This window comes from Lithobates pipiens, unplaced genomic scaffold, assembly GCF_037356315.1.
Source record: "Lithobates pipiens isolate NorthernLeopardFrog02 unplaced genomic scaffold, aLitPip1_a1.2 Scaffold_18, whole genome shotgun sequence".
Lineage (NCBI taxonomy): Eukaryota > Metazoa > Chordata > Amphibia > Anura > Ranidae > Lithobates > Lithobates pipiens.
Window position 1 is genome coordinate 248,705,300 of NW_027507758.1, and position 19,288 is coordinate 248,724,587.

A 19,288-nucleotide genomic window follows, 5' to 3' on the forward strand; every position below is an offset into this window, starting at 1 on the left:
AGGTAGGTTTGGTAGAGGGACCTGTCATTCCACATCCCCCGATCCAGTTCTGGGTTTGGGATCAGGTGAGCTTTGATCCTAATTAGCCTGGGAAGCTAAAGGCTCTGCAAGGTCTGCAGGTGGTTGCTGCTCAGCCAGGGAATGAACAATCTGTGTGTTGAAGGAAGCTGCAAGCACAGCCACTGCTGGAGCTAAAACTCACCCTGCGATGTCCAGGCGAAAGACGCTGTGTTTGTAAGTGTCAGATAGGTGAGCAGAACCTGTTAGTAAGCGCCCAGCCGGGCTAGGACTTTTATTTTTGTTGTACTTAGAAAGCACGGTGTTGCTGTATATTTTGTTTGCTGGACTGTTTGTACCACGAATAAACGCCAAGATCTGCTTTATCAAATTCCAAGTCTGCTGTGAACTGTGTCCAAACACACCCTACCCCGGGAAGATCCCTTACAATTGGTGGAGGTAGCGGGCAACGCGGTTGCTAGGGGCAACGGTGTGGACAGACTTGGCTACAGCTGCTGATGTCCTGGGTGAAAGCTGCAACTACACTCCAAAAACAGTCCAGCAACATGGAGGAGATGCTGAAGCAGTTTATGCAAGTGAGTTTGCAACAACAGCAGGCTCAGACAGAGGCCAATAGACGACATGAACAGTCCATGGCTGAACAACAGCAGATGATGGCTGCACAACAGCAGGCGCAGACAGAGGCCAATAGACGACATGAACAGTCCATGGCTGCACAACAGCAGATGATGGCTGCACAACAGCGGATGCATAAGGAAGAGTTGCAAGCTTTGCGCCAAAGCCAACAACAACTTATCGAGCACCTGATAGTAAATCGAGAGGCGCCTGTGGTTGCTAATCCACCCTCAATGGAGGGAGCCGCTCCAGAGATTTTTTCTGGGAGAAGGACTGTGCAGAAAGCGCTGCAAAAGATGACTGCTGAGGACTACCTCCGTGATGTTCCTGCAGCATCTTCACCTCCCCGGAGCGCCAGATCTGTGCCGTCAGCTGGTAAGAGACTTCCATCTATTGGGGGAGTGTGGAGGGGTGCTGATGGGGGGAAAAGGGCTCAAGTGGTGTCTCAGGGACAAAAGACTGGTGATGGTCCCGGGTGGCTAAGGGGCTCTGAAAAGGACTCCTTGCCAAAGAGACCAGGCCCTATCCAGTGTTGGAGATGCCATGAGGCGGGACACGTGTCGGCCCATTGCCCTCTTACCTCTGAACCCATGGAATGTGACGCTAGCAGGCGTCAGTCGCTATTTGCGGAACCATCTTGTGCTGCAGTTCCTGGACTAGAGACTGAACCGCAAATCTGCAACATCACAATCAATGACTTTCCTGTTAAAGCGTTAATGGACTCAGGAAGCCTTGTAACCTTGGTGCATGCTAGCCTGGTGACTGGGGACTTAGAGTCTAAAAAGCATATGAGTGTTGTGTGCATACATGGTGATACAAAAGTGTACCCTATAGTGCTGGCTAAAGTCGGGACTGAACAAGGCACCGTACAATATGAAGTGGGTGTGGTTAAAAACCTCATGCATAATGTAATATTGGGGCGCGATTTTCCATTATTCTGGGCTCTTTGGAAAAAAAGAAAAATCCCCAAAAGGAGTGAGGATACCTCTAAGGGGGTTGCCTTGTCCACTGTGAATGATAAAAATGTGCAGGATGAAAATGATTGTTTTCCTTTGCAGGTCCTGGCTGGGGAGGAGGAGGTTCCTCCCACTGAGCAAAATATACTAGACTTAGAGGTGTCTAGCGATAATTTTGGGACTGCACAATTACAGGACCCCACTCTCAAAAATGCGAGAGAGCAGGTTGCTGTTATGAACGGGGTACCTCAGGAACCAGATGCTGAAAAAAGATTTCCACATTTTTCAGTGACTAATCTTTTCTATAGAGTCAATAAGGTTAAAGATGAGATTGTGGAACAGCTTCTGGTACCTAAGCCGTACCGGCGTCAGGTGCTTGACATGGCACATAACCATGTTCTTGGGGGACACTTGGGGACTGACAAAACGCGAGAGAGGGTTCTCCAGAGGTTTTTTTGGCCGGCCATATATGATGACATTAAAAAATACTGTGAGTCGTGCCCCACATGTCAGGTTAGTGCCCCAGTGTCACATTTTCGCAGTCCTTTGGTTTCGCTCCCTATTATAGAGGTGCCTTTTGAGCGTATTGCCATGGATTTAGTGGGTCCCATTGTAAAGTCAGCTAGAGGACACCAGTATATTTTGGTAGTCCTGGATTATGCGACCCGCTATCCTGAGGCTGTACCCTTAAGAAACACTGCATCTAAAACAATTGCACGTGAGTTGTTTTATATGTTCTCTAGGACTGGGATCCCCAAAGAAATCCTAACTGACCAAGGTACGCCATTTATGTCGAAAGTAATGAAGGAATTATGCAGACTATTTAAAATCTCACACATCCGTACCTCTGTGTACCACCCCCAGACGGACGGATTGGTGGAGAGATTTAATAAAACTTTGAAACATATGTTGAAGAAAGTGGTGGCAAAAGATGGTCGTGACTGGGATCATTTATTACCCTACCTCATGTTTGCTATTAGGGAGGTGCCCCAAGCGTCCACAGGGTTCTCACCATTCGAGTTGGTCTATGGTCATCACCCTAGGGGTCTACTAGACATTGCAAAAGAGACATGGGAGAATGAGTCCACCCCATACAAGAGTGTTATTGAGCATGTAGCACAAATGCAGGACCGTATAGCCACTGTAATGCCCCTGGTAAGGGAACACTTCCAGAGAGCTCAAGAGGCCCAAAGTAGAATTTACAACCGGTCCGCAAGAATCAGGACATTCAACCCAGGCGATAGGGTCCTTATACTAGTCCCCACTGTTGAGAGTAAATTCTTAGCGAAGTGGCAAGGTCCTTATGAAATTGTTGAAAAGATCAGTGAGGTGAACTACAAGGTGCACCAACCAGGTAGAAGGAAGCCTTTCCAAGTTTATCACATAAACTTGATCAAGCCCTGGAAAGACAGGGAATCCTTGGGGGCGACAAATACTGTTAATAATTTGTCACAACCAATCCCTCCAGTCAAGGTAGGTGATACTCTATCAGTGTCACAGAAACAGGAGGCTCAGGAATTTTTACAGAAAAACAAAAACAAGTTCTCTGACCTCCCAGGGCGTACACACCTCATCCATCATCACATTGAAACTGAGCCTAGAAGCAGAGTAAACCTTAAGCCCTATAGGATACCCGAGGCACGTAGGGAAGCCGTATCTGCCGAGGTAAAACGTATGCTTGCTCTGGGGGTAATTGAGGTGTCACAGAGTGAATGGTCCAGCCCAATTGTGCTAATCCCAAAGCTCAATGGAACTTGGAGGTTCTGTAACGATTTCAGAAAGTTGAATGAGGTCTCCAAGTTCGATGCGTATCCTATGCCCAGGGTAGATGAGTTGATTGAGAAGTTGGGTAACGCCAGGTACATAACCACCCTCGATCTCACAAAGGGCTATTGGCAGATTCCACTTTCTGACTAGGCTAAAGAGAAAACTGCATTCTCCACCCCTGATGGGCTATTCCAGTATGTAGTGATGCCGTTCGGGTTACATGGAGCGCCTGCAACTTTCCAGAGGTTGATGGACTTGAGTCTGCGACCACATCGTGATTACTCAGCCGCCTACCTCGATGATGTGGTCATTTTTAGCCCTGATTGGGAAAGTCACCTCTGTAAGGTACAGGCCGTGTTGGATGCCATAAGTGATGCAGGGTTGACCATAAATGCCGAGAAGTGTGCTCTAGCCCTAGAAGAGGCCAAATATCTGGGCTACATTGTTGGAAGAGGATTGGTTAGGCCACAGCTAAATAAAATTGAGGCAATACAGAATTGGCCTAGACCCCTGACAAGGAAACAGGTTAGAGCTTTCCTGGGTATTACGGGTTATTACCGTAGATTTGTGCCGAACTTTGCCTCAGTTGCTGCTCCGCTAACTGACTTGACAAAGGGCGGAAAGACAGCAATGGTCACGTGGACCCCAGAGGCCGAGGAGGCTTTCCAAAGCCTTAAGTCTGCCTTGTGCCAACCACCTGTGTTAGTCACCCCCGATTTCAGGCGAGAATTTCTGGTCCAGACAGATGCCTCTAGCACAGGCTTAGGTGCAGTACTCTCACAAGTAGTGAATGGTGAGGAGCATCCGGTGACGTACTTGAGTAGAAAACTAACCCCGGCCGAGAAAAATTATGCCATTGTGGAGCGAGAATGTTTGGCAGTGAAGTGGGCCCTAGAATCTTTAAAGTATTACTTGCTAGGCAGGAAATTCAAGTTGGTGACAGACCATGCCCCCCTAACATGGATGAAGTTAAACAAGGAGAGAAATGCAAGAGTGACTAGATGGTTTCTCTCCCTACAAAACTTTAATTTCACTGTGGAACACAGGCCAGGGAAATTACAGGCAAATGCTGACGCATTGTCAAGGGTAAGTTGTCTGTGGGGACAAAAGGCTCAGCCCTCCGGTCTGAAAAAGAGGGGGGGGATATGTAGACATGTCACTGGAGAAGTGATCGAGGGGGTGTACATCTCACCTAGGTTGCTACACAGTGTGAGATGGTAAATCCAGGATGGATCAGTTTCTCAGCAGCGATATGCTGCTGAGTTGTTATTTAATTTTGCCGGGCCTGGGTTTATATGGAATGGCAGGTAGGTTTGGTAGAGGGACCTGTCATTCCACATCCCCCGATCCAGTTCTGGGTTTGGGATCAGGTGAGCTTTGATCCTAATTAGCCTGGGAAGCTAAAGGCTCTGCAAGGTCTGCAGGTGGTTGCTGCTCAGCCAGGGAATGAACAATCTGTGTGTTGAAGGAAGCTGCAAGCACAGCCACTGCTGGAGCTAAAACTCACCCTGCGATGTCCAGGCGAAAGACGCTGTGTTTGTAAGTGTCAGATAGGTGAGCAGAACCTGTTAGTAAGCGCCCAGCCGGGCTAGGACTTTTATTTTTGTTGTACTTAGAAAGCACGGTGTTGCTGTATATTTTGTTTGCTGGACTGTTTGTACCACGAATAAACGCCAAGATCTGCTTTATCAAATTCCAAGTCTGCTGTGAACTGTGTCCAAACACACCCTACCCCGGGAAGATCCCTTACACAACATACACACACAATGCCTTAATGAGGGCTCCCAGGTGGTCACTTCCTTGGACATAGCAAAGGCCTTTGACACAGTGGAATGGCCTTTTCTCTGGGAGGTCCTTTGAAGAATGGGATTCCCCTTGATATTTATCATATGGCTGCAGGTACTCTACAAGCTCCCCACATCAGCCATTAAGCTGGGGGTGGGGCTTATCACAGTCCATCCCTTTGTCCACGGGCACGTGGCAGGGTTGCCCTCTCTCTCCAGCCCTTTTTGCCATTGCGATGGAACCAATTACGGAGGTCCTTCTCACCTGCCTACACATCAAGGGACTGCATATTGGATGGCTGGAGGAGAGGGTCACCCTGTACGCGGACAAGCTCCTTTTCCTTAACGATGCAGATTCATCTCTCAAAGGGGCATTACAGGTTCTCTCTTCATTCTCCTCCATTACAGGCCTCAAAGTCAACTGGTCAAAGTGCCTTCTGTTCCCTATAGATCCTGCAGCCTGCATCACTGCCCCCTCTGATTTACCCCTACAATGGGTTGAGAGTTTTAGATAACTTGGGGTGGTGATCTCAAGAGAAGCTTCAGATTTTTATGTCCTTGAATCTATCCCCGGTGGTCCAAGAGACTCGGCTGAAGCTGAAGGCATGGAGTCGCTACCTCCATCACTATTGGGCCGTATAAAACTTGGTAAAAATTTAAATCTTACCCAAATTTACCTACCTACTTTGCCACTCCTTGCAATGGATTCCTAAATCTTTTTTTACCCGGTTGTATCACCTCCTCTCCTCCTTTATATGGGGACCCCAGTCCCCCAGATACTGATGGTCAACATTAGTCCGCCTGAACTCCCAGGGAGGTCTGACATGCCCCGATCTGTATAAGTACTTTTTTCCTTACCTTCGGCTCTCCTATGCTTTTAGCCACCAATTCTCCCACTCCCCCACCCCCCGATGGTCCAGTCTGCAATGGAGAACCTTCTCAAATCAGAATGTGCAAAAAAGCCCACCTCACAGCTATACTCCCATTTGACAATGACCTCCCTTCCTACCCTGAAAAAACATAGGAATCAATAGCTACACGACATTCCAGACTTTGACAATGATGAATGGGTTGACATATGGGACTTCCCTTTTAGATCCCTGGTCTCACCAAGAGACCAGCTGATCCAGTTCAAGATGGCCCATCGTGCATACTTTACCCCCACCCCATATTTTCTGGACTTGCCCGGCTATTGTCGAGTATTGTAAAAAGATTAAATTTTATAACCCTGGTCACCACCATACCACTCCAACCCTCAATGTCAATTTGAATGCTGGGCCTGATAGAGCAACTGATTCCCACGGTGGCAGGACACACTCCAGTTGGGTTACTTCTATTTTATGCCGCAAAGGCATAGCCTTTAGTTGGCGCAAGCCCACTCTCCCCCCCCCCCCCTTTCCTTGTGGAAACAACTGGTTAACAGCTTGCCCCTATACAAAGACTGTTATGCCAATAGAGGCTACCCTCAAAAATACGACAAGGTCTGGTCCAAATGGCTGGCGGATTCCTCCACAGCTTCAGAAATGCAATAGATTTAACCTTCGACCCAGGATACTGCCTGCCAAATGTTAGCCATACAAATATGTAAATGTGATGTCCTATCTTGGTGTGCACAGTCTAGCCCTACTAGCCCAGGAGCCAGCCTGTTGTGATCATCACAGTGACCCATGATATGTTACATGTAACCGATTACCAAATGACATATCTCCTGTAAGGGCCACATCTGATACCCTTCATAACCAATGTATGTTGTTTTGTATTTGATGTTCTAAATACCAATAAACAGATTAAAAAAAAAAAAAATAAGAAGATGTGCATGGAATAAACAGGGAAGGAAAGAATTATTTAGTAAAGTAGTATATAATCATTACAATGATTAAAAGTTACCTGTATTTGTGCCTCTGCATCCCTCGTTGATATGTTAAAACTGCTAACAGTGGACCCAGAGCGGGATCTCTTTTCTTGCCTCAGTATCTCTGGACCAGCACTGAACGAATGTCTCATCTGGGTTTGGTCTATAAGATGTTGTGGTCTTTGAGGCAGTGGGGAATCCTGGCCTCTTGAGCAGAGAATGTCCCCCTTTTTATCCAATTTAGAATCTTTTACAAATGTAGTCAGGTTATGCTGTTGCTTTCTTTTTTTATATTCTGTCATCAACTTTGCAATTGTTTTATCTGTGGCTATTGTATAGATTTTATTGCCAGCATTCTCCCACCATTCTTTCTTCCTGGACTGATCTCTTTTCTCCATTTTAGGGCTTTGTGGAATTGCTGCACCAAAACTTCTTGGTGGTATGGTATCAGATATATGGTCTTTGCTTAGATTCCTATCATCTTCTAAAGGTGTATCTTTGCCTGATAACCCTCCTGTGGAAGGGGTAGACGTTTCTGACTGAAATGATGGTAAAATAAAGAAAGGATCTCCTTTAATGCCTGGATGATCATCGTTCTCCAAGTCCAGGTGCATCTGAATGTAGTTATTACACATCTCCATGCACAGTTTATGTAGCCTCTTCACTAACCAAGCCCAATCAGCATTACTTACTGGCTGGACACTCAGAGATGGGACTCGAGCCCTCCACTGCCTCTTCTCTTTACCTCGTGGAGGACTGACTTGGGCAGTTTCCTCAAAGATATCTTCATCTTCCGATGAACACTGCTGAGATGAGTCTGTGCTGTGCTCATCTTCTTCATACAGGATTTTCTTGACAACATCTGCGGTAATATTGTCTTGATTGGTCAGCAAAGCACAAATTAAAGCCTGAAAATATATGTTAAAGCTCATCGCTGCTTGTCGGTAAAGATTTGCTGCTCCACCAATTCCTGAAACCTTCATTAGTAAACATTTCAGTCCTGGACGGGCATCAAACTCTCTGGCTGTTCTATAGGAGTCCAACAACAGGTCAAAAATCACAGCCAAATTCTGCATTGAAATGTATCGAAGGAATCCAACAGTTTTATCCTCTAAAACTGTAGAACCTTTAACAAATTCTTCCAGCAAAACGTCATACAGATTTTGCAGCAACACTTGGTGGGATAATAAACTGACAACAATAGTCCTAAAAGGAATGCTTTAGAAGACAAAAGCAAAAAAATAAATAAATGTATTTACCCATAAAAGGTTATTGTTTAATTTACATCTGTTTAGCACAATACTCTTAGCTTGCTACACAATATAATGATATTTAAAAAAATTACTCTTATTCCAAGATTCTGGGCAAGTATCAATTCTTAATTTCAAAAAAAAAAAAATTGTCAGGTTACAACCAAAAACTTAATTTATTGGGATTTTATGTGATTAACCAACACAAAGTGGCACATAATTGTGAAGTAGAAGGAAAATGATAAATGCTTTTCCAAATTGTTTACATATAAATATCTGAAAAGTATGGCGTGCATTTGTATTCTTCCTAATTTACTGTGATACCCCTAACTAAAATCTAGTGGAAGCAATTGCCTTCAGAAGCCACCCAATTAGTAAATAGTGTAATTTAATCTCAGTATAATTACAGCTGTTCTGTGTTACCCTCAGAGGTTTGTTAGAGAACCTTAGTGAGCAAACAGCATCATGAAAGCAAAAGGAAAACACCAGGTCAGGGATAAATTTGTGGAGAAGTTTAAAGTAGGGTTAGGTTCTAAAAAACATCCCAAGCGTTGAACACCTCATGGAGCACTTTTCAATCCATCATCTGAATATAGAAAGAGTATGGCACAACTGCAAACCTACCAAGACATGGTCGCCCACCTAAAATGACAGGCCGGGCAAGGAGGGCATTAATCAGAGAAGCAGCAAAGAGGCCCATGGTAACTCTGGAGGAATTGCAGAGATCCACAGCTCAGGTGGGAGAATCTGTCCACAGGACAATTATTAGTTGTGCACTCCACAAATCTGGCCTTTATGGAAGAGTGGCAAGAAGAAAGCCATTGTTGAAAGAAAGCCAAAACAAGTTCCGTTTGCAGTTTGCAAGAAGCCATGTGAGGGACACAGCAAACATGTGAAAGAAGGTGCTCTAGACAGAAGAGACCAAAATTGAACGTTTTGGCCTAAAAGCAAAAACCACCGTAAAACATGGTGGTGACAGCATCAGGTTGTGGGGATACTTTTCTTCAGCAGGGACAGGGAAGCTGGTCAGAGTTGATGGAAAGATGGAGCCAATAAAATACATTTACATTTTAGGTTGTAACAGGACAAAATGAAGAAAATTTCAAGGGGTACAAATACTTTTTCAAGGCACTGTGTGTGCAATGTACATACATTTCTGTGAATCCGTTGAAATCCATCCCATGGATGGCCCTGTCCACCACACGGCTTTTGTAGCAGAAGCCAGGCAGATAAACATCAATCAGAGTCTGTATCTAGCCAGATGCAGGCACTGTTCAGGTATTTTGACAGCCGCTGGTGACAACTGTCAGGTTATAATAGCCAGAATTCATCCATTAATTGTTTAATGTGGATGGAGGAATCAAGTAGCTTCTCTTGTTCAGCACACTGAGCTGAATGAGAGAAATCTTTATGTGTGTGGCCAACTCTTAGGGAATGATTTATTAAAACTTGAGAGTGCAAGATTTGGTGCAGCTGTGCATGGTAGCCAATCAGCTTTTAACTTCAGCCTGTTCAATTAGGCTTTGACAAAAAAAAAAAAAAAACCTGGAAGCCGATTTGTTTCCATGCAGAGCTGCACCAAATTTTGCACTCTCCAGTTTTCGTAAATCAACCCCTTAATGTCCAATAATCAAATCTTGTAAACCACAAAGTTACATGCCTATATCAATTGAACCAATAACCTGTATGTATTATAAGAACTGCTCCTATCACTCAAGGTTCATGGTGACTAGCTTGTGCAAAGTGAGGTAATGTATAAAGCTTTGTAGCCATTTTTCTTTCCAATACTGTATAAGGATGAAAAGTAAGCATATCTAGTAAGTACGATTAGTACCAAAGAAGCAAAGGCTACATTCCTAATAATTATATATATATATATATATATATATATATATATATATATATATATATATATATATATATATATATATATATCATTAAGAGCTTAGAGCTTGGACAGAATTTGTTAACTGCTTCAGAAAATTTTTACTAAACTCTAATGAAGTTTTAATTAGGTTCTAGATGTCTAGAATTTGAAGCAAATTAACAAACTCAATATTTATGGCAGCAAAATGAAATAGCACTACAATGCAGAAAAGCAGTAGAAATATCTTACCCCAGTTTTCTGTTAAGTAGCGTAGCGTTAGTTAAAGGCAGGAAAGAAAAAAGCAGAGAATTAGAAAGCGGTACATGCAAACATAGCATCGGTACACAAAACTGTTCTGTGATAACATTGAATAGGAACAGTATGGCAATAAGAACATGCATCGATAGCCATGCAATCCTTTGGGTGGACATAAGGTACATACAAACAAGAAGAATTTAAAAAAAAATTAGCATCAGCAATTTCAAAAGCCAACATTTCTCTTTATCTCAGGATTTCAACATGCTGGAAAACATTTCTGAATAAGTCTATAGGTTTGCCTTTTTCATGAAAATTATCATTTTTGCTGTGCTTCATATGTGTAGATGGAAATGGGAAAAAAAGGTTGCAAGTGGTGTTTAAGGTGCGTACAGTAAGCTAGGACTTAAAAAAGGGCACATTTACACCCGCTGACTTCTAATTTAGGAGATCAGATATTCTGCCTAAATAGCATCCCACCTAGGCTCAGAGACTGGTTAAAGTTGCTAAAGAATGTTTTAGAAATTGAAACAATCCTGCCATTAGACACCACTATAGAACTGTGGAATATGACAGTGAGATGTAAAATATTTAGAACAAACTAGTTTTTTTTTTTTACTTTTTTCCTCTACAATTTTATAAATGCCCCTCTCCTCACATGGTTTACTAATCACCCTTATTTGATGCTGAAGTTACTCTTTTAAGTGAACCTGTGCTTTGCCAACAGGTCTATTTCACTGCCCTCTTCACTTATGTTCCATTCCCTGCCATTCCATTTGTTCACTGCAATGAAGTAAATGTAAAATTCCTGTAACAATGCATGCACAAAACAAAGGTTTGTTTTAAGAAATATTTCAGTGACATGTGGTAGTAACTAGATACCTTTTCTGTGTGTGCCCATTGGGCTTCTCATCAGGTGGAAGCTCTATAATAAGCACACATGACTGTGCATGCTCAAAACCTTCTTTGTTGTTAGGGGTCTTTGGTGAACACTGAGTTTCCAGCATAAACACCTGTCAAATAAAAAGAAAGGAAATATTCAATAATTACTGGTAAATTTACATTGACATACAACTTTGCAACAATCATGGTCCTAAGCATTAAATGTTGCCTCCTTTTTTCAAAAAATAGATCTCCCTCACTAGAGAAGATGGGGCTCCTAGAAGTCCCTGGAGCCTGCAGATTGGGGAAATATTCATGTTTTATTCAGTGTTATGTTCTGTTTGAAATGATCACATAGTGTACAAGTCATTTTGCAGTACATACAGTGGGTAAAATAAGTATTGAACACGTCACCATTTTTCTAGGAAAATATATTTCTAAAGGTGCTATTGACATTCATTTTTCACCACGTTGGTAACAATCCATACATGCAAAGAAACCAATAAGTTCAAAAATGAAGTTATGTGTAATAAAATGGAATGACACAGGGAAAAGGTATTAAACACGCCAACTTAACCACTTCAGCCCCTGACCATTTTGCTGGCAAAAGACCAGACCACTTTTTGCGATTTGGGACTGCGTCGCTTTAACTGACAATTGCGCAGTCATGCGACGTGGCTCCAAAACAAAATTGACGTCCTTTTTTTTCCCACAAATAGAGCTTTCGTTTGGTGGTATTTGATCACCCCTGCGGTTTTTATTTTTTGCGCTATAAACAAAAATAGAGCGACAATTTAGAAAAAAACGCATTATTTTTTACTTTTTGTTATAATAAATATCCCCCAAAAATATATATATATAAAAAAAAATTCCCTCAGTTTAGGCCGATACGTGTTCTTCTACATATTTTTGGTAAAAAAAAAAAAAAAAAAAAAAAAAAACATCGCAATAAGTGACTATTGATTGGTTTGCGCAAAGGTTATAGCGTTTACAAAATAGAGGATAGTTTTATGGCATTTTTATTAATAATCTTTTTTTTACTAGTAATTGTGGTGATCAGCGATTTCTATTGTGACTGCGACATTATGGCTGACACATCGGACATTTTAGACACATTTTTGGGACCATTGTCATTTATATAGCAATCACTGCTATACAAATGCAGTGATTCCTGTGTAAATGACACTGGCAGTGAAGGGGTTAGGGGTTAACCAGTGGGTGGCAGTGTAGGGGTTAAGTGTTCCTAGGGGTGTGTTACTAACTGTTGGGGGCTGGGCTTTCTTTTAATGAACACTGATCTCTGCTCCAATCACATAGAGCAGAGATCAGCGTCACTTGTTGCTAGGCAGAACGGGGAGATGCTGTTTACAACGGCATCTTTCAGTTCAGCCACCCCGTGAGACGATCGCGGGTATCCCCGCGGCGATAGAGGGTATCCTCGCGGCGATAGAGTCTGCGGGATCCGCGACCGGACTCACGGGGGTCCTGACCAGCATGCGAGCGATGGCAGGGCGGCATTTAAGATTGGATGTACCTGTACGCCAATATGCCTGCCCGTGCCATTCTGCCAACGTACATCGGCGTGCGCTGGTCAGGAAGTGGTTAAATTTAATACTCCGTACAAAATCTTTTGTTGGTAATGTCAGCTTCAAGAAACCTCCTGCATGGAGAAACTAGTCGCATGCATTGCTCAGGTGAGAATTTGTCTTCCACACAATCAATTCAACAAACGTTATTTTACCCGCTGTATATAGGAGAATACAAAGGTTAAGTACTCTGCATCTGCACTAATAAAGTCATCCTTGTTTTATGTATCAGTTACTCACTCCTGTTTGCATTCTGGAGGAATTCATGCTCACAGATCTTCTCTTAAAATTTGTTTCTCGAAATAAGCACACATTAGTGAATCAGCATTACTACAAAGAGTATTTACCGTAAAAAAATGTTTTACACCAGAACTGTGGTAAGGATAAAAATCAAAAGTGAAATTACATATAGCTATGTGCACTTACTGAATTGTGATCATTCATGTACTGAGGGTTACCATTCATTGGCCGACTCAAGCTGGGGGTATGTTTGTAAATGTCGGGTAGAAATATATTGTGTGTAAAGGCCAGTTTGCTGTTAGCAATTGATAAAAGCAAGGCACTGTCAAAAGACCAACTTCATTTTATGCTAAAGGCTAACATTATTTAAGCTCTTTGTTCTCTTTTTTTTTTTTGTACATAGTCACCTGTTGTGTCATGGCTCGAATTCTCCAGTACTCGGCTTCTGCATTTGGAGACAAAGATGGAGCTGCCACTTTCACTTCACAGGCATCACCAGAAAAACTTTCTGACCCACTATGGAAGTAACCTAACAGATTCTGCAAATATATAGACAATAAAAAGCATTACTTAATAGGGAGATTAACAATGTTAAATAACAAAACAATGCATGAAAATAAGATTTTTGATGAACATAATTCCTTTCTCGAGAGTACATTACGGAACAACAGGATAAGTATTCTGGTACTTAGGGTTATGTCGCCGCCTTCAGGAGATTGGACAGTGGCAAAACAAAGCTGTGCAAACAGCCCAGTATAACCCCTTCCACTTCTAGCATGCCTCCATTTTGATAGCAAGCAATATTAGGAATGGATCTTAAGAAAAAAAAAAAATTATATATATATATATATATATCCTTTATATTATAAAAACTGTTCTTTCTGCCTGGAAACTGGAGATTGTCCATAGCAACCAAAACCGTCCCTTTACATCAAAAGTGGTTTTAGACCAGCTAGAAAACAGCAATAATAAATTAGAATCAGAGCTTATGCAGCCAAGGAAGGCAGGCCACTCGGCTGACAAAATGTAAAAGAAAAGAACAGCTCCTCCTTGTCACCACCAGTCGTGCTGCGAATTGTGTCGCAGATGGGGCCCACAGGAAAAAAACAGGACAGTACACACCAACAGAGGCTCCTTGTAAAACTCAGGCAAAAGCCCTACTTACCACAGCTGAGATCCAGTAAGGGCACTGCAGCCCCCTCAAGTACATAAGCGGACAGAGTCAGAAACCAGGAAGTATGCCACTTCTGCCAGTTTTCTGCCCTCTGGCAGGCTTATTCCCTCTTCAGGCATATGGTTCCACACTACAGAAGCACTGACACACTGGACCTTTAAAGCACACTGCTGCTGACTGAACACATTGCACTAGAAGTACCTAGGTAGACCCATTAAGCAGACTTCACACAGTTGTGAAGACAGGCCTTTCAAGCACAAAATTTAAATTAAGAGCTCCCCTTTCCTACAACCAGCCATGCTGTTGATTGTGTTGCAACCAGGGAGAAGTGGTTGAATCACTTAGGGAACGCTGAGATCCAGCAAGAGCCTTGTGGTACTCCCTCTTAGTGAGGCAGGATCCAGGGAGCATGCCACTCCCACCAGTTTTCTCCTCCCAGCATACCCCCCAAAGGGTCTTCAGGGATAGGGTACCATCAGAGAGATGCACCACTACCCCTGGATCTGTAAAGCTAAATACGTTGCACCACAAGAACCTAGGTGAATGTCTTAAGCAGAGTCTAATGGCTAAAGACCCACTACAGGCCACTCCACTTGTTTTTCTAATTGGGGTCAGGGTACAGATTCTGTGACAATGCGGAGGATCAGACAATCTGGAAAGCTCCAAAATGGCCCCCTTTTGATCTGCAGCAACTGAAGGAACTTGGAAGATAAAAAATAAAATTGATTTTCTTCTCTCAGAGGAGGAAAGAAGACGTCTGTTCCCCCAGGACACTAGTAAAAAAACTGAGGAAGGGTTTTACTGGACTATTCTTACAACTTTGTTTTGTCAGTGCTCAATTCTCTCAAGGCAACAGCATAACCCTATGTAGCTAAACACCCACCCTATGTCCTCTAGAGTGATTTCATAGCTCCTGGTTTTTAAAAATCAAACAGTTATTGCCAATGTACTCCAATTTACAGCAAGTGTCCTTTTGCTAATGTTGTATTAATTTCTTTCAAAATATTTTGGATAATTTCAAATACTTACAGGAACAAACAAACAAGGAGAAGAATCACAAAATCAACACAAATGTAAAAACAAGTGTACCCATGTACTCTGCAAAAAGCAAACAGTCGGTTTGTTGTCCTATACTTGACACCCATCAAAATTGTCTTATGCCGTGTATGCGAGGTCGGACTTTCCGGCAGAAAAGGCCAGACGGAATCATTTTATCGGATATTCCGATCGTATGTGGGCTTCATCTGACTTTTTTTTTTTCTAAAATTCTGACGGACCTAGAAATAGAACATGTTTTAAATCTTTCCGACTGAATCAATTTCTATCGGGAAAACCACTCGTCTGTATGCTGTTCCGACGGACCAAAAACGACGCAAGGACAGCTATTGGCTACTGGCTATTGAACTTTTTGTCTAGTCCCGTCATATGTGTTGTACGTCACCGCATTCTAAATGATCGGACTTTGGTGTGATCGTGTGTAGGCAAGTCCGTTTCAGCCGAACTCTGTTGGGCAAAATGGCAGAGTTTATTCTGACGGAAAAACCAGTCGTGTGTACATGGCATTAGGTTTTAGCACATTGATTGAAATGTCAGTTTACATAACCAGAAATGGGGAATGCTTTACATCTGTAGTCTCCAAACTGTGGTGTGGGGGCCTTTGGAGAACTATTCCTCCCACTGACGTCAACGATAGGGCACCATTCCACTCAATGATTCCAACAGTGGGGCACTATTCCATCCCATTAAACCAGTAACGCTTATTGGCGGCAGGGCATTTCTTTTTTTTTCCCTTTTTTTCCTCTCTTCAAAAATTTTATTTAGCATAATCAAAAATTGTACATACAAGATATCGGGTAGGCATTACATAATGTACAAGTACCAAGAAATTTCACAATGATCCAGGCATTAGTGTCACCAGCAATCAATGAACGCATATTCTTGAATCCCTACCCTGTATACCAGCATTTTTTTTTTTTTTTTTAGCAAACAAATAATTCAAAAACCCCCAACATGGCCTTCATAAGGAAAGAGGCAGCCCTCCCCATCTCAAAATGGTCAGGACCCCACCCCCCACCTTCAGGCATCTCAACCTTGAAACTTAGAACCATGGGCAGTGGGATATAGTGTCAAACACCCCATAATTCTTCATCATCATTATTGTCAGTGTATTGTACTCATATGCTCACCCTCTGGTGAAATCGCGCCAGCAGGATTGTGCTCTTAATTATGGCCGCTACTCTAAGCCCCATCTTCCACCAGTGTATTCCTGGAGTCCACCCATCTAAACCATAGCTTCTTAAACACTCCCCTAGCCTCATACGTCATCCAGTATAAAAGTACTACCTTTACCCACATCCCCACCGTCAGCTGCTCTCCATAGATCCATCGCTGAGCTATAAGTTTTCATACTCCAAAATATAAAATCCTAAGGAACAGCGCTGTGTATACATTTACTTCCGCTTGGTCAAACACACCCAGGAGGCAGCGTAAGGGAGAGCATATGTTAGGTAGGTCGAAGTTATTTTATTCAGTCACCTTAGACCACAGGGGTCGTATCCTAGGGCATTCCCAGCCCATGTGAATAAAAGTTCCTTCCGCCCCCATACATTTATGACACACTGCCGAGTTTCTCTTGTGCATTCGGTACAGTCTAGCCAGTGTGTAGTACATCTGGTGGAGGTATCTAAGCTGAATCATTTTATCTGTGAAGGAGATGACAGAGACAAGATAGGTATCCAGAGTCTCTTGCCACAGCTCCTCGGACGACTCCGGTACAACAGCCACCCAACGAGATCTGACCCTGTCAATCAACCCAGGGTTCCCAATGTCAGGGCATTTTCTACTCCCACCAGCCACAGTGTGGATCCCCTAAAGCCTGAAGAACAGTAAATTGGCCGTTTGTTTAGAAAGTTTGGAGACCTCTGCTTTACATCATGAACGCAAAAAACTTTAAATTTCTCATTCACGCGTGGCACGTGAAGGAATGGTCATCCATGGGAGTAAAAATAAAAATATTTCCACATTTTAGTTTAAACAAAAATTGTTTTGACTAAGAAATGTGGAGATATTTGCATTTTTGCATTATTTTTTTTTTTAATTCTACAAAAAGTAGAATTCCAACCAAACATTTATTTATTTTTTACACCTTTTCTTGCTAACTGATTTGCAATTAAGTTCAGCTATTCTGGTGACTTCATTCTTCTATTGCAGTTAACCTGTTGAGTCGAGTCATTGAGCCTTTTCTCCCTTTACCCCCTTGAGTGACAGAGCAATCTCTTCTTCTTTTTTTTTTTTTCCCACCTCCGCCTTAAACCTAGTACACATGGGCCAAATATCAGGTGGCATCGGCCGGTTCAATAGAGCCTGCGTGTACGGCAGCTGGTCCCACAGAAGCCAGCCGTCTTATGTCGAAGGGACATGACTGATTAAGGCACCCTATCAGCGCTGTCAGCCAATGGATAGTGTGTTCTGGCGGGGGAACCGCCCCCTGTCAGAACACAATAGCTTAGCGGAGGAGATTGCTGTACTAACATTGCATAGTTAATACAGTGGCTCCACTCGAGCGCTTCAGTTTTTTTCCATTCAGCCTGTCCTTCAAAGAAAAAAAAATGGTTAGTGTGTACCAGGCTTTAGTAGTTCATTAGGCTCCTACATTTGCATAAGGGGCAAAGACCATGGCAGCAAAAAGCAATGTGGCCCCTATCAGACCTGTACTGTGTTCTTTTTTCTAATATGATTTACAACATTTAGTAAAACCTTGCATAAAACCAGGAAAACCTGGTTCACATATACTGCAATACATTATCAAGCTTGCACACTGAATCTAAGTGATCCCTCCCTTGCCAATCCCTACTCTACTGTGCAAATTTTTCAGCGTTAACAGGTTATCACACCCCCTTAGCAACTCATGTGTTATACATATGCAAGCCATTTGGATTTGAGCAAAGACATCACTTCATTTCTATTGCAAAGTGCAGGTCAGTGACCAGGCCTGAACTGGTAGCTCTCCCCCAAAAGTGCCTGTCTGTACTATACTGGAACGATATATCTATCAAGTACGATATAAGCAGTAAGTATTTGAGGTTTTGCACAGCAGAGTAGGGAATTTTCCGGACATGCATTGCAATATATGCGACCCAAGATTCCCTGTTTTTATGCAAAGGCTGCAATAAATACCTAAGGATGTATAGCAATGTACTGAGGTTCGATTCACACTTTTCAGTGTCAATATGTGGTCACCCTCCATTAGTACCTCATGTGTTTAATACATGTAAGTTATTTGGATTTGAGGACAGATATCTCTATACTTCTATTGGTGAGGAAATATTTTGCACAATTGATACATTTTGATATATTTGTGATTGCTAAAATCCTGAAATGACATTGCGTTCGCTTACGTAAGCTTTTGATGCTCACGTAGTAAAGGCAAATACCATCCAGATCATCTAAGGTATCTGTTAATACCTGGGGATGGAACGTTTTTCATAATTTTATCGAAAATTATAGAAAAACGTATTTCTTGCTGTATGGCTGGCACTATAAATGCACTATTTAATCTTTGAAGGACAATGGAAGCTGGTGAAAGGTTATGGGAATTGATATTTCTCCACAGGGGAGAGGTACAAAGGTAGGTCAAGTTTTGTTCAGTTCTCATGCATTTGTCATTCGACTTGTAATAGGATTCATCTTCTAATCTGTTTGTAGTTTTTCAGAATTTGTTTTTAAAGTCATAGCAACATACAGCGCCTTGAAAAAGTATTCATACAAATTATTCATTTTCCACATTTTGTCCCGTTACAACCAAAAACGTAAATTTATTTTATTGGGATTTTATGTGCGATAAACAAAGACAAAGTAGCACATAATTATGAAGTGAAGGGAAAATTACAAATTGTTACATTTTTATACAAATAAATATGTGAAAAGTGTGGGGGGCATTTGTATTCAGTCCCCCTGGATCAATACTATATAGAAACACCTTTTTCTGCAATTACAGCTGCAAGTCTTTTTGGTGATGTCTCTACCAGTTTTGAACATCTAGG

General features: G+C 42.4%; 1 protein-coding gene across 2 annotated transcripts in view; it reads right to left on the reverse strand.

Moving 5' to 3' along the window:
* Window positions 1-19,288, reverse strand: part of ARFGEF3 (ARFGEF family member 3) — a 142,357-nt gene that overhangs the window by 3,769 nt on the left and 119,300 nt on the right. For both annotated transcript variants that reach the window (XM_077486771.1, XM_077486772.1), the window contains 3 exons: window positions 13,480-13,611; window positions 11,247-11,377; window positions 7,028-8,210 (listed from right to left, as the gene is read on the reverse strand). In XM_077486771.1, coding sequence (XP_077342897.1) covers window positions 7,028-8,210; window positions 11,247-11,377; window positions 13,480-13,611 — 1,446 coding nt within the window. The remainder of the gene's footprint in view (window positions 1-7,027; window positions 8,211-11,246; window positions 11,378-13,479; window positions 13,612-19,288) is intronic.